The 16,414-nt window shown below is 47.1% G+C and overlaps 1 protein-coding gene across 10 annotated transcripts in view; it reads right to left on the minus strand.

The window, feature by feature from the left end:
* Positions 1–128: 128 nt before the first annotated feature.
* The window catches only part of SHLD2 (shieldin complex subunit 2), a 99,420-nt gene continuing 83,134 nt past the window's right edge, over positions 129–16,414 (minus strand). For 9 of the 10 annotated variants that reach the window (XM_090057724.1, XM_090057729.1, XM_090057730.1 and 6 more), the window contains 2 exons: positions 1,555–1,670; positions 129–554 (listed from right to left, as the gene is read on the minus strand). In XM_090057724.1, the coding sequence (XP_089913850.1) occupies positions 361–554; positions 1,555–1,670 (310 nt within the window). In that variant the 3' untranslated portion in view covers positions 129–360. The remainder of the gene's footprint in view (positions 555–1,554; positions 1,671–16,414) is intronic. The other variant, XM_090057731.1, reaches the window with a different exon arrangement.

Here is a 16,414-nt window from a genome sequence, read left to right on the forward strand (position 1 = left end):
TGTACGAAGCTGTGCAAATTAGAGAACATGAATACCATGTGCTCCTGCTAATGTAGCTTAATAATCAGATGGCTGCATTATGTAGTGGTTTAAGTTTAGCTGCTACATGATGAAAAGAGGAGGAGCAATCAATGGGGAAAATCCTCTTTAATGAAAATAAAAGCAAAATTGTTGTATAAAAGTATACCACATGACAATTCATGAAATACTACAGAAGCAGTATATACAAATAACAAATTTCCATATTTAGATTTTTGTATAAATTAAGCATAAAACAATTTTATACTTTTAAAAAACACTCTCATGGGCTAATTTATTTGTTTTCTTTAGCTTGCTATCGGCTTGCTCATATGATCTCTGTTAACTGCAGAGGTCAGTGCTCCAGATTTCAGGATGAAAATCCAGCAGATGAAAATCTTGTTGCAAAGGATAGCTGTTTTCATCCAGCACAAAATGGCTTCTAATTTCCAACAAATAGGATGCTTTGGTATCTGCTAGCAGTGAGTGGCATAGGTCTGCTACTATCATGGCATAGGTTGTATCTGAAGAGGGCCCTGCAAAAGACAGAGAACCAACCAGTCATGCTTTGCTGTCATGCAACTAATAGTTAAGTCTCCCTTCCACCCCAGAGAGCTGTCATTTTACAGTCCAATCTGTCCAGTCTTGTCACTGAGGTACTCCAGGTTAAAACAGAAATGGAAAAAAGCACTGGATAAATAACAAAGTTCGGAAACTAGCTAGTAATTAAAAAACACATATATCCTTCCCTGGAGGAGGTTTGAACACACTCTTATTTGGCAAGATCTTTATTTATGTGATGAGCTACAATTCCTTAGGTCCCTGAATTTACTCAGGGAACATATGTTAACTCCTCATGGGCCACATGCACCCCCCACAGGCAGCCAGTTGGACAGCCCTGCTGTAAACAAAACAAAAGCTCACGTTAAGGCCTTGTTGACACAAGACTGCTTATACCACTGGAACTTTTGCCAGCAAAAAGTCACAACTGGGACACCCCCAGAGAGTACTCATGTCAGCATGGCTCCACAGCTTGCCAGCTGTGCTGGCAGGAGTGAAGTGAACTATGGGAAGGCACCAGATGTTGAAATGACCACAGCAGTCACAAGATGCAAGCATATCTACACATCTTTTACCAAGTAGTGGCTGTCTTCTAGTTGCAGACAGTGTTATTCTGCTGGCAGAAAGGCTAAGTTCTGCCACCTCAGGGGAATTCTGAAAGGAGAGGCACACAGATATTTTAAACAGACCCAAGTTTTAAATAACTGACTGATATTTAGCAACTTAACTTCAGAGTAATAATTTCTGAAGTCTGGGAATTAGGTATAAGCATCTCCCAAGGTCACTATGAAACAAATTGTTTTAAAGATTAAAAATATGTTATATAAAACATAAGAAATACTGTACCGATCCCAATGGCCTGTCTCATCCAGCAGTCTGCCTCTGGTGTGTGGTCAGTAACTATGTTTGTTATGGTTTGGGATTTTTTGTTGTGTACTTAATAGTTCTACTAGCAAATAACTTATGGAACAGTACCTACGAGTCTGTTCAGCCAGTCTGCAGGAATATTAAGGAAGATTTTTTCCATCAACTCTGACACCACATGAATACAAATATCACATTCCCCATGTTCTACAGTCATCAGGGCAGGTCTAAAACAGAAAACAAGTATGCAGACTCTTAGACTCTTACACAAAGAATTTGAAATGGTGAATTTCTATAGCTGAAACAACTTCTGGTCAAGGTAATTAAATATTGTTTTCAATTACATAATATTAGTGGTATGACGAATCTCTGTTGTGCTCTCAACTCTTACCATCTAGAGAGGAAAAGTTTGAGGTTGCTGAATTCCAAACACAATGAATGACAGTGCCATTGAACTATAAGTTAATAGGTATTTGCAGAAAATGGGGAAGTTATGCTTTTGCAGTTTTTTGCCAAAAAACTTTATTTTGAAGGACAATAAAAATTCTACCACTTGAGACCTTTCAGGTATTGATAAAAGCAAGTTATGGTGTGATGCTGGTTTAGACCAGTTGGGCATCTGACACTTACTCTTCAAGCTCATAGTTGCACTATTGACTTAGGACTTGAGGGAAGGATAATTTATGGTTAAGGACGTGCCTGCAACATCTCTGGCCCATATTATAGAGTACTACTGTGAAGCAAGGCACGGCTGCTCTGTGCATGCTAAATTCATCTCAGAGGTAATCTATCCACCTCAGAACAGCCCTGGTCACACACGAAAAAGCTTCTCTGTGTTAGGTAATTATTGGTACATGTCTAGCTCTATGCTCAGGCAAAGACACTACATCAATTAGGAGTTTAGTGCAAACAGAAGAGATGCGCTCTACTTCACTGAGCCACTCCATAGCATGATCTGGAGGCAGTCTAAACATGCCCTAAAAACATAGGACATTAAAGTTGTGTGATCAGTTCTGCCATGGATTTTCTGTGTGATCTTGGGCAAGCCACATAATTTTTTTGTGCCCATTTCCTCATTGCTAAAAGTGGTAATATTAATTCTTCCCTATCTTATAGATCTTGCAAGATTTGTTGTTTTCAAAACTAAAATAATGAAAAGCAAAGATAGGTCTATAACTAATAATGGGAAATAGCTATGGTTCAGGGAAATGTGAGACAAGGATTTTTGTTACTGGATTAACTATAGAGTTATAACCAAAAGCTTTTCTATGTCTCTATGACTTCTCTTAGGCCCCATCTACATATTATACTTAAAGCATGACTAACCAGTTAATCACATCTGAAGTGATTAATCAGCCACATGTTCAATCAATTAATGGCGAGACAAAAATGAGGAATAAGCTACAAAGTAATTCCACAAAATGTGTTAAATAACTTTGTAGCTGCTTCCTACTGTGCAGTTAATTGAATGGATGGCTGGGGGCCCTACGGCTGGGAGTACCATCTGCTGATTACAGCTTCCAGCTGGGAAAGGCCCATGTACACCTGAGTCTAGGAGCTCCCAGTCATGGGAGCACATGCCCCTGTGGCTGAATACCCCATCAGCTGACAGGGCTCCCAGCTACAGGGGTGCTTCAGGCACCCCCATATTTAGGAGACCACAGTTGACACAGTGTCCCAGCCAAATGGATGTGTGGATCACATCAGCTGCTGCTTTCCAGCTGCAGGAATGCCTAGCATACCCTCATGTCAGGGAGCCCTGTCAGCTGAGGGGGCTGCCAGTCATGTGAGCTTCTACTTGCTGGTGCAGGGGGAGCCTGGGATCATGATCCTGTGTTCCCCTTACACCAGAAATGAGGTTTGATAGGATCTAATTCATGATCCTAGTCATGCTTCCTGCCATGCATGCGTGGCATGGCAAGAAACAGCCATGTGGATTATGCATCAGATCCTATTGTGATTTACCTGCATGTCTAGAGGGGCCCTTAATCACTTAAAGAATGATCTAAGGCAGAGGTGGGCAACATATGGCCTGTGGGCTGAATTTGGCCTGCCAGGCAATTTAAATCTGGCCCATGAGCAAGCGCCCACCAATTAATTGTACCCTACCTGGCCCACAGCTGTTCTTGCTGCATTCGTATGAGGCCCACGGCCACCTGGGCAACACACTGTGCTCCCACACTCATGTGGGAGAGCATCCCAATCCCGGCCCCATGCAGCACACAGCTTCCAGGCAGGGCCACTGCTGCTGCTGCCGGAGAAACCGCTTGGCTCCCCTGGCTTCTCCTCATGTCCTTGCTGCAGTGTTCTAGGAAGCACTGGGGGACAGGGAAAAGTTACAATGGGCAGGAATGCAGAGCCTGGGGCCCACACCCATCAAGGTGGCCAGAACACAGAGCTCAGGTTGGTCTGGTTCCATCACATGGGGCTCCCTGTGGCAAACGTACCGCTCCCAAGATTCACATGCCACCAGGGGTAAGTGCTGCATGATCAAGCTGGTGGCATTTGCTGCTTCTTGCTGCAATGTTCAGCTCTTGGGACTCCACCTCTGCCAGAAGTGCAGCAGGGAGCCCTGCTTCCCAGCAATGTCTGAGGAGCTGCACGTGTTGGCAGGGAGTGGAGCCAGGCTGCTGGCTTCATCGTGTGGGGTTCCTTGCTTGTGATGTGCAGTTCTGGCCAGGTCCTGGGAGCTGCACTTGAGATGCAGGGAGCCCTGTGCAACAGACACATGGTGGTCTGGCCCAGCTCCTTGCCAACGCATGCAGCTCCCAGAAATGGCCAGAGCTATGTGCTGCTCTGGGACTCTGCCTGCATGGGCCACGAGCCCTCCCTCACATCATCCCACACACCCACAACCACTCCCCATGCCCTGCATGCACGCACACACACACGCGTGCACACACATACACCCCCCCCCCTCTACAACCCCACAGCTCATCAGAACTCATTAAGCAGCCCTCCAGCTGAAATAACTGCCCATTCCTGATCTAAGGACGTTTTCAACTCTCTATTTTGAAGTTATTATCATGAGCTACTTGCTATGAGCCAAACCTGCCATACCTAGTGAAACACACCTCCTATTAAGTTAAAGAGAATTTACCTTAGCATGGATAATTTTGGCCTGATCTACACAAACAGGAAGTACAGTGACAAAAAAAATACAGACTTATGAGACAAGTGTTCTTTTCTAATAACTTTTTAAACTTAAAAAAAAAATCTGTAAATGTAAGCCCTGGAATTTTTTTTAAAAAGGAACATGCAGGTATTTTTATTAGAGGGTGAAAATGCATTCTTCTAAAGCTCAAAATAAGCAGAGCAAGCAAATATATGGAGTATATGTGTTGTATATACACAGGTGTGTCTCCCGTGCCTGCCACATGATGTGGAATTAAATTATAGCAAAAACAAATATACTCAAGTAAAGCAACGGTATTTCAGGATTCAAGGACATTTCCTGCTTTCAACTCCAAATGCCTAACCAGTACTGCAGCCAAATCAGCCTACTTTCTGTAGGCAAGCAGTTAAGACTAGAAGAATCTGTTGGCAGCTAAGCAGTTGTTATGTTCCCCTGGCAATACTTCTAATCAACTAAGAATCATTTGTAATATTAAAGAGGAAAAAATCATGTTTCCTTTTCAGAAAGACTTGTGTCCATAAATTAATTAGAACTAGCATTTGTTTTTCAATATTTATTGAATTTTATTAATTCTTGAGGATATAATACTTGAAAGAAACAGAAGAAAAATCTTATTCTTTTTCTTCTTACTGATTTTCTAAAGGAGATAACAAGATGTCTGCATGGTAAACTTGTTATCAGATCCAAAACAACAAAAAAGGACTATGTATGCAGTCTGTTCCTCACTGAATCAAATGGCACTGAAAATCATATTGTAGAGCTGGAAGGGATATCGGGGATTCCATCCACCAACCCCTTGCACAGATACTGAAAGTCTTATTTTTTCTGTATCTACCCAAATCCAAGACAACTTTGGATTTAAGATGACCCCTCAATAATTACATTCTGTGCATGGAATATTTATAAATCTGTTATATGTTTCCATGTATCTAATTTAATTATTGGGGGCTCATTTGCATTAATTCACCTAAAGCAGTGGGGGGGGGAATACACCCCCCAAACCTTGCCTCCCCCCCGCCACCCTTTGCCTCTAGCCTCTGTGCCTGCCCTCTGCTGCCTGTCCCCCCTGCCACATGCCTCTCCTAACCAATGACCCTGCTGCCAGCCAGCCAGCCCTCCCCTAACCCCTGCTTTCCCCTCTTACTTACCTTTTGGGTGGCTCCAGGTCAACTGGCAACAGTGGCAGCCCCAGCCCTGGCCTGTTCCAGAAAAAGCCCAGAGGGGCTGGAGCCAGAGCTAGAGCTTAAGGAAAGTAAGGAGGGTGGAGGGAAGGCCAAGGGGCCAATTGTGGGGGGGGGGAGGGAGAACAAGCAGGCTGCATGTTCTCCCCCAACTCCTTATTGCAGGTGTCTGACGTGTGCCCAGACCACTCCCTCTCTCCAGCCTGGGGCAGGCAGCATCTCAGCTGTGGTTTTATCCCTGAGCCCATGGCCAAAGCCAGAGCTAAGCTATAACCAACCTCAAGCTGATACTCAAAACTAAAATGAGGCTTTTCTTCCCCATGGTAACTGGAGAAAAAAAAAAGGCTTGTCTTGGATTCAAGTAAGTAATGCCTACCCAGCCTCTTCTTGACGGCCTCCAATTTAAAGAGACTCCACAACTTCCCGAAGCAGCATTTTTCATTGTCATACTGTTCACAGATTCACAGAAGTTTAGGGCTGGAAGGGACCTTGTGAGATCATTGGGTCCGCCCCACCCCTCCCCCGCCCTGGGCAGGAAAGACTGCTGGGGTTAAATAACCCCCAGCAAGGTGTGTGTCCAGTCTCCGTCTGAAGATCTCAAGGGTAGGAGCCTGCACCGCCCCTCCTGGGACTCTATTCCAGAGCATGGTCACACGAACTGTGAAGAAGTTGTTCCTTATATCCAGTCTTACACAACTTGAAAGTTTTCTGAAGATTTAATCTGAAGCTAAATCTGCCTTGCTGCAGCTGAAACCCATTGCTTAGTGTTCTGTCCTCTGTAACAAGCAAGAACTGTTCTTCTCCCTTTTTTATGGAAGCCTTTCAAATATTTGAAAACTGCTATCAGGTCCTCTCTTTTTATCTCTGTAACAGGAAAACTAATGCTCCCATTACTTTAAGGGAAAACTTGCAGCAGATAGAGTCCAAAGAGCTGAACAGAGGGTAGCTGCAAAGGAGTAGGCACCAGGGAAGTCCTGTTACTTGGGCAGAGTGCTCGCCATTGAGGAAAAGAACACCTGCCACCAGTCAAGGGAACACTGTACAGAGTAAGCTGGTTGCAAGGAGGAAGGCAATTAGATGCCATAGGCTAGGACTGCCAAGTGCAGGTGTGGCTCTGCTACAGCAACGCCTGGGGCAGGCAAAATGAGTGATTCCATCTGGCCCATGGCTGGTCCTTCGGCCCCACTCAGCCCAAGCACAGGGAGGATCTCAGATTGTGATGCGTGCAGCTGGTTTTGCTGCCCCCAGGCATGGAGCCACTGCCTGATGCAGCTGGTCCTATCCCCACATGTGGCTCAGGTACACTAGGACGTAGTCTGTGGGGTTGAGTGGTTGGCAGGAGGGTCGGGACACAGCAGCTGGAGTCCGCTTCCTGGCAGCCTCCACTGTCACCTCCTGGGAGCAGGTGTCCCACCACTGCCAGACCCTGGCTATGCTGCCTGGGCACCCTGGGCCCATCTGCCCTGCACCCGCCACTGGGTGCACCAGACAAAGCAGGTGGGCAGGGTCTTCATGGAGACCCGTCCAGAATCCCCATGGGCAGGGTGTGTTCGGCTGGGCAAACAGCACAGGGCGGCAAGCAGATGGATGGGGAGGAGTGTCTGGGAACAGGATCGGCTGGCGGGCCAGGATCATAGGACAGTGTCAGCATAGGGCTGGGGCCCAGGGCAGAGCCATGATCTATTCCCCACACATCCTTATCATTGGTGCTGGTTCTGTAGGCAGCAGATGGCCTCTGCCTGTGAACCAGCGCCTGTCACAGGAATGTGGGGAGTGCATCATAGAATCATAGAAGCAGGGTCAGAAGGGACCTTGTAGATCTTCAAGTCCGACCTCCTGCCTGGGCAGGAGAAAAAAATGGTCTCAAATGATCCCAGCTAGGTAGGCGTCAAGCCTCCTCTTAAAGACCCCCAGGGTAGGAGCCAGCACCACTTCCGTTGGAAGTTGGTTCCAGATCCTCGCTGCCCTGACTGTGAAGTAGTTCTTACGGATGTCTAATCTAAACCTACTTACTCTACAACAACTTATGGCTGTTATTCCTCATGGGTCTGCCCCGCAATCCTGGCTCCATCTGCCCATCCTGCTCCTGGATGCTTCTCACCCATGGCTCTATCCCATCCATCTGGCCATGGGGGTCCTGGGCTTGTCCCCATGGTGACCCTGCCAACCTGCTCCATCTAGCTAGGATAAACTGAAATCTCCCCAGGCCATCCCCACACCCCTGCACAGTGTAAACAGCTGTGATGGGGCTGAGGCTGGGTCACCATCCCTCCCCATCCCCCAAGAGCTCATCAAATTTTGTTGAGTGGCCCTCCAGCCCAAAAAATTGCCTACCTCTGAGCAACACAGTAGAGCAGACCCTAGCCAGGCAACAAGGAAGCAGCTACAGATGTAACTGGCAGCTCCTATAGCAAGGAGAAGGCAAGTCCTGATGAAACAAGCAGGTGGTGAGGACAGCCACATGACCTTCAGGGGCAGGCAGGGCTTAGAAGGTATAAAAGCCCAGGGCTTGATAGAGGAGTTAGTCTGGCCTTGTGGGTGGCCAGGGAAGGAGCTCTTCTTTGAAAAGGATTCTGTCAGAGAGAATGGCTGGGAGCTGTTTGCTCTGAAGACAAGCCTCCACAGAAGGAAACCTATATTCAAAAAACCAGAGCTGAGAGACCAAATGAGAGCAATGAAGGTTACAAATAAGGTTACAGGTTTACAGGGAAAGGTTAGCTACACAGTCAGGAGTAGGACTTATGTTACAGCCCGTGTGCTTATGCTTGCGTTGTAGTTGTTACTGGCAGTTTGGGTTTGGGCCTGAAGGGAGGGCTGGAGGTCCTGGAGGTGCCAAAGAGGCACACAACAGTTGTAGGGAGCCCTGCCAGGAGCTGGGTCCCAACACACAGAGCAATCTTTCACTAGAGGATGAAGACTAGAGAAAGAGAAAGGGAGAAAGACTTGACCACAGGGCATGAGAAGGGCAGAATTGGGACCAAGGGTTCCATAGCTCAAGAGAGGCGAAGAACATAGCCTGAGAAGGGTGAAAACTAGAGAAGCATAGCCCAAGGGCGGCGAGAAACAGGGTCTGGGACCCATAGCCCAAATGTGGTAAGAATCAACAGGTTCAGGGAGCCCATAGCCCAGGAGGGGCGGAAACCAATTAGGAACATAGGAACCCGAGTTCCAGAAGGGACAGAGATGGATATAGGCACATAGAACTAAGCCTCAAAGAGGGGCAAAGACAGGCAGGGAGGCCCAGACTGAGTGAGTGGAAATTGAGCTCAGCACCCACTGATGAGTGACTGGCAACTCATGAGAAGTATAGGTATGGCTGTAGGGGAGGTTGGAGGCCATGATTAGCTCATAAAGCATCTGGTGCACTTGTGTAGGGGCTAGGCGGTCCCATGCAGTTTAAGGAACAGATAGAGTCCAGTTCCTTACACAGATCCAAAAGGGACCCACAGGCAAGAGGACCAAATGAGACTCACTCTAAGTTCCCGTGGCAGCCTCCCTTCTAAACGTTAAGAATATCAAGGCCTGGCAGGCGAAAGTGAAGGGGGATAGGTTAGAGGTGGAACAGGACAGGAATTATTCAACCACCGGGGTGCATCACTGCTGCCTCTGGGACCAGGTTGCTGCTACAATCTCCAATGCTACCTTGTCAGGACACCTGGTGCTCAAACCTGGGTCTTTCAGGCTTGTGGGCAGATACCTAGGCTGCGGTACCACCAAGTACCTGGCTGGGTGCTGGACCAAGTCTCTCCCATAAGGTTTGCAGTGGGAGACCATGTGACCCAAGGGAACTAATGGGAAGCCTGTCCTGATGGAAGGGCTATAAAACCCACCCACTTCCTGCAGGGCCTTGTCCCTACAACAACATTCCAGTATCTCTGCAGTGAACCTTTGTGCCTGACTTGGATACTCCCACTCCTTTCTCAGATCCTCTTGACTTGCCTGTGCCCTGCACCTGTCTTGCTTCTGCCTCAGATGCTTCCTGCTCTGTGTCCAGCCTTGAATCTCCATACCTTGGCTCCTGCCTACTTAATCCTGCGTGTTGCATTCCTTGGCTCCTAAATTCTCGCCTGATCTTGAACATGGAATTACCTGATACCTTGGAATGAAGCACTGGACTCAGACCGACACCCAGTACTCTGAACCTTGGCCTAGCTTCTGGACATATAATATTGCAAACCTTCAGTTTCTAAGCCTGACCTCCCACACCTGAGTCATACCTGTGGCATATCTAGTTTTATTAACTTTTCCTTCCATGGCTTATATTCTTCATCCATGGATCCTATCCAGTTTCATTACAATGGAATGTCAAACTCATCTGGACCCATGAGACCAGTCTGCATGCCATAGGAGTTAGAGAATCATAGAAAAATTGGGCTTGAGGTCATCTAGTCCAGTGGTGCTCAAACTTCTGGCCCTGTAGGCTGTATGAGTGGTTCCAGGCTGATCTATGAGCCACACAGGGCCAGTCTGGAGGCTGGATCCAATGCAGCATCGGTGCATGGCATCAGTCAATGGATGCAATCTGGCATGCTAGCACAACCCTACATGCCAGATTCAGCTGTGGAGTGACCCCACCTGCAAGCATGATCTGGCACATGGGACCATATTATCTAGTTAATAAGGCTTGTCATGGGTCCAGGAATTTGGGAAGGTACAGGGAGGGGTGAGTGGTGACAGCAGTACTTGCTGCAGCTTGCCACATTGCCAAATTTTAGACCTGTGGGAAGCCCCACAGGCCAGATAACACAGATTTGGCTACTGGGACAGAAGTTGAGCACGGTCTACCCCTCCTGCTTGAGGCTGGATCATCCTCATCCAAACCATCCCATACAAATCCTTGTCTAACCTGTTCCTAAAAGCAAACCCTATTGTGCAAGGCATATTGCCCAAATCCACCAAAAGCACCCTAATTTGCCATGGATAAGGCAGGAGGATGAGGGCTGTCAGCATCTCTCTTCTGTAAGGATTGTTAAAATGGACTTAGGAGATCCAAGGATGCTATGCACCCTGCTACAAAGGAAGGCAAAAACCCTCAGTCAGTACCAACAGGGTAAAATTATTTCCAAAAACCAAATACCCTCCACTCTGCTCTGTAATCTGGGAACAGCAAGCATAACTCCATATATCACACCCTCTAACTCAGGAGTGGGCAAAATATGGCCCATGGGCCAGATCCAGTCCACGAGGCCATTCTATCCAGCCTGTGTGGCCCCTAAAAAAAAATGCAGAAAATTAATATTTCTCCACCCTTGGTTCCTGTCAAAATAAAAGGAACCAAGGGCAGTAGGACCCAGGGGAAGCCCAGCAGGCTCCCACAACAGCAGGCCCACCTGGCCCCGCCCCCCAGCCGGGATTTCTGGGCTGGGAGCACGTGGCTGCCCCGGCACGGGAAGCTCAGCTTCTTCCCTGCTGGCGAGCAGAGGATCGGGGCTGTGCGCTGTCCCCTGCCTGTACTGCAGGGATAAGGGGACACTGTGTGTGAGCAGGGAGGGAGCCAATGGAAGTACAGGGCCTGCACCGGTGTCATGGGGCCAGTGCCGGCGGGGTCCAGAGCAGGGTGGCAAGAACATGGAGTCCCAGCTGGCAGGGGCACTATGGAGGTGGACCAGCTCCCCCTGGTTTCACAGACCCCTGCCAGCCTGCGCCCCACTCTGGGCCCCACTGGTGCTGGCCCTGGGACATTGGTCACAAGACACTGGGACACTGGCTCCAAGATGGTCACCAGGGGGTGGGGCACCAGTCAAGGGGCGGGGCACTTGTCAAGGGGTGGGGCTACCCATGCGGCCTTCGATAGCCTGCCAAAACTGGGTAAGTGGCCCTGCGCCCGAAATAATTGCCTGCCCCTGCTCTAACTGTACAGGCAGAACTCCGCTTTTTACTTTTCCTCCAACAATTTATCCCAGCTGCTTTAATCTTCTTTTATAATTATGGCAGTCATAGAGCTCTTCTTCATGCTGAGCATGGTTTTCTCCAATATCCACCTGTTCTAGCCCTCTTCTCATCATCACTCAGACATGTAGGGCTGGTCCATAAGCTGTGGACCAGAGCACAGAGCTCTATTATTTGGTCACCAAATTCCCACGGGGCATATGACACATGCAGGCTGGATCTCTGATACCACTGTGCTCTATACCCTTTCATAAAATGCAGTGCCCAGAAGTGTATATAGTAGTGTAGCTGCTGCCAAATAAGCATGGAGTGGCATTATCATATGTCTTGCATTTAATACTACTGCTTATTTATCATCAAAATTACATGTTTTTTGTGAAAGCATTTACTCTTCTAATATTTTTAAAGGCTGATAGTTATTTGCCCAACTGTGGGCATGTCTACACATGACACTACATTGCCATAGCAACGTACTATGGCAACACAGTGTCAGCAGGCACAAACTGAGATGCTGCAGCTATGCTGCCACAGTGTGTTGCTATGGTGACGCAGGGGCTAAAAATAACCATTTTGGAAGTACTAAATGACAGTGCAGTAACAATGGCGCTGTAGAGGCATGTGCAGACATGCCCAGAGTGTCCCTATTATGGTTCTTGTACTGGAAGTTATAACATCACAACAGCATAGCTTACTGCTTCTAACAAAATAAGCACCAAGAAGCTGATCACTGGGACTCAATGGGCACGTCTACATGTTCACTAATGTGCCTTTGCTACTGCGCATTAAAGTTTAATACTTCTAATATGAGGTACTAGATAAAGCTGCAGTAGCTGCACTAATGTGCAGTAGCAAAGGTGAATTTTTTTTTGTGATGCATGGTTTTTGCTGTGATGCGCAATGTGCAGCAGAACAGGCTACTGTGCATTAGGGAGTCTCATGTAGATGTGCCTAATATGATTAAATGCAAAACTAAGAGTTCTTCACCCTACTAAAAGAAAGCCCAAGACTATAAAAGACGACAATGGCAAGGCCATCGCATCTGCTAGTTTCCAAAAACAGCTGACATAAAAAAGAAAATAAAAATGAGAGCTAAAAACAGCAGATGTACACTCTACTCCCTTTTAAGGTGGCTACATTGGTTAATTTTCTCTCCCCTTTATTACAACCATTCAACTATACAGTAATCTGCTCTGATCTTCCTTCTCCACTTGTTCCAATTACTGGGTGTCCTGTTCTTACTCAAGTAGTTAATGTCTTTCCTAACTGTATCTTTCCATCTCAACACTGGCCTTTATCTTTTTCCTCTCCCTTCAATTTTTATCTCCATTATTTTTCTAACTGTATATCCTATTACCACTATAATATTTTTGTTATACATGGAATCTGTATTTGCATTTTTCAGTTTTGCTGTCTTGTCACATGGTTAATTTCAAGGTCTGCGGGTTAGTAGATTTTGAAAGATTTCTTTTTAGACGGGACAAAACTTCAGGTTTTAGAATAAAACAGACTGCAGAGCAGTCTTTCTTGGACCAAATAAAGCATTCTGAAAAGATTTATATTGACTTGGTTTCTCCTTTTGACCAGTCTCAGTTTCTTAACTCAAGCTTTGTTCTCAGAAAATTCTTCATTCAAACAGTCTCATTAGCTTTAACAAGCTATTAATATCCTGGCACTACAAGCAGAAAATTTTGTTCTATGACTAATCTCTTATAAAAGGAGATAGGAAGTTAACTGTTTTAGGCAGGAACCAGAGCAGGATGGTGCCTTAGACTAGAGACTACCTGGTTTAGAGAGACATATATTTCTCACAGGTGACAGCTTACTTCATCAAATTCAACTCCCATATACAGTACACAGATATCATCAGGACAAACATGCAAATTAGGAAAAGGGTAATTTTTTTACATCAGGCTGGGTAATTTAAGAAATGAAGGCGATAAATATTACAGTCTCAATTACCTAATTTATCAGCTATGAATTCACCTGTGCTATACATGTAATCCACTTTGTAATTATGGTACTTTCCAAAAGATATATACCATATTTACTTGAATACAAGATGAGGTTTTTTGCCCTCTATCATGAGGGGCTTCCCCCCCCACATAGTCTTATGATTGCATACAAGGAAATCTCATTAAAGACATTGTCTATCACTAAACTGCTGCCAAAAGCAGCATGTGTTTATTAATGGAAAACAACCAGGAAGTTGATTAAATACAACCAACACAAGCCTATGTTGGATAAAAATACTGATGGGAGTCTAAATAATACATATAGTAATGCCCCTCAGCACTAACTCTTTTTCAAGTTTTGGTGAGCCACTAAATTAAATGCATTTCAACTTCCTCTTCACTTGCACAGCTGAGCTGCAGCATTTTTTTCCATTTCCAATGATTCCTGTTTCTTCTTCTCGTAGCTTAAAAGTCTGGCAAACAACACCAAATGCAGCCCCAAACAATTCACCCAAAATCCCTCTGCCAGGTCCTCTCTCAGTCTGTTGTATGATTAGTGTGCCCGCACCCCATTAAGTGGAACCAGATCAAGTTACTGTGCCTTATCTGCATACAAATTTTTGGAGGATGGCAGGACTCATGACAAGACCATCCAGTTTCAGACATGAGTGGGGAACTAATTAGCACATGGATCCCTTTTTGGGGGGTTGGGGGGTATTTGGAGTACACGCATGTACTGAGCACTGCTGAGCAGACGGGTCACCATGGCTTGAAATGCTGACTGTGCTCAGGCCCAGGCTAATGAACTATATAAAAAATCATGAACCTTTTGGCTTTGGACTAATATCATGCATCACATACTTACCTGGCAAGGGAGATACCATCTTCTTGGTCTTGAATGACTCAGTGTAGTTAGAGGATGAAAGCCTCTCTCTTGCACCGTGGGCAGGCTGACCCCTGTGAGAGTCTGCAATACCTCCAAATGAAAGGATCTTGACTACACACTTTATAGCCATGGGAAAGGACTTTTGGGCTTTCACCCTAGCTTGCTCCTTCGGCCTTTTGGCTGAGGGCAAGCAACACTAGAGGGCAACAGAACTCCAAGACCCCTGGTCTCAGAGCTTGCATGTAAGATGCCTGCCGTGAAGTGGGAGTATCTGAAGTCCCAGACTATGGGTCTGGGAGGTAGGATACTTGCTGGTGGTAGCATCACACAGACTTGAACAACTGAGATCTGCTCAGCTGAAATTTGGAAATTAATTCAGAACTAATTTTGCCCAGGAAACGAAATTAAAAAAAAAATTGCTTCTCAGCTTTTTGGGCTAAGATCAAGTGTATCCCCTTCAAGAACCAGCGGCAAGCCTTCACTGATGCCTGGGCTCACAAGCGGGACAAGTGCACCCTGCTGGCCAACATCCTGAGGGGCTGTGGCTATAATGTGATGGCTGACGCGCTCATTGTGGGAACGCTCAGATTCTGAGACCTCAGCAACAAGAGCGTCCTGAGTGCCTGCCACGTCTCCCACCGTTACACCAAGATGATGCGCTGCCTCATGGTGTCCGACACCATCTGCTGGTCCTGCGACATCTACGTAGAACACATCATGGGCCACTGCCAGTACTCTCACTTCACTGGACAGACTGCTGCCGGACCGGACCCAAAGGGGACTGCCTGGACCCCCTCTGCATCAGATGGACTTCACTTCGAGAGGATTCTTCAGCAACAGACCATCTAGCTCCACCTGAAGAGGAGCCCTGCGATAAGACTCTATATGGACTGAGACACTTTCTTCAACCCACTTCCTTCCCCCACCATTGCAGACCATTGTACAGGTTTGTGTGCATCTATCTTCTTTCTCTCTCAGCATCACGAACCCCTCCCCCCCCTTTCCCCACTCCTGGGCTTAGTTGGCTAACACTGTATTTTCTGTAACCTAGTTCCGTTCCCCTCCTCATCCCCATCCCTCTAATGTTAGTCCCGCGCTTGGGTGATTTGTATTTTCGTACTGGCTTTGTCATCTTTTGGATTCACATGCCTAAACATCTATTAATAAAATTCAATATATAAGCAGGTAAAAGTGCTGCTTAAAAGTGTGGCACTGAGTATGAGGCCCTGAAGCTCCTGAAAAACCACCAGAAGGGATGTGAGAGCCACAGAGCCAAGAGGAGACCCGGCACGTTGGTGAGGTCCACTGCCCTGGCCCGTCAGACCAGGCTGTGGTGCAAAGGCCCATGAGACCAGCCACCTTGCCAACAACCCCACTGGACCAGATCTCTGAGGACCCTCCAGCAGAGCAACCTGCCCCAGTGACACCACCATGCAGGTCTATGCCCAGGGATCCCCGGCAGGATGTGACGTCCCAACCAGAACGCCCACTTCCCAGACCCCTGGGACCACCCAATGCCCCTGAATCACCAAGGATCCCAGAGCCGCCTGGAGGAACTGAACTGTTGGGAGCCTCCCATCTCCCGAACATGCCAGGATCCCCAGGTACGGAACCCATCCCTTAGCAAAGGATGCCCACCCCTTGGCAAACCCTCTGGCTGGAGGAGCTCTCCAGGACCACAACCTTTGAGGCCTCAGCGGCCTGGCTCATAGAGGAGCTCTCGGCAACCATTTGGCCAACCCTGGGGGGGCAACAACAGACCAACGATGTGACAAGACCACAGACCGCAGCCACAGAGGCGACCCAGGTGCCAGCACTACAACCTGACGGCCACCTCCCGGATCCAGAATCTGTACTGAGCCAACCATCTCAAGGCGGTGAGAGAGATCCTGGAGAGACCCTTGCCTTTCTGCCACATCCCCCAGGA

This window comes from Crocodylus siamensis, chromosome 7 (genome assembly GCF_052110815.1).
Source record: "Crocodylus siamensis isolate JL-2025a chromosome 7, ASM5211081v1, whole genome shotgun sequence".
Classification (NCBI taxonomy): Eukaryota; Metazoa; Chordata; order Crocodylia; family Crocodylidae; genus Crocodylus; species Crocodylus siamensis.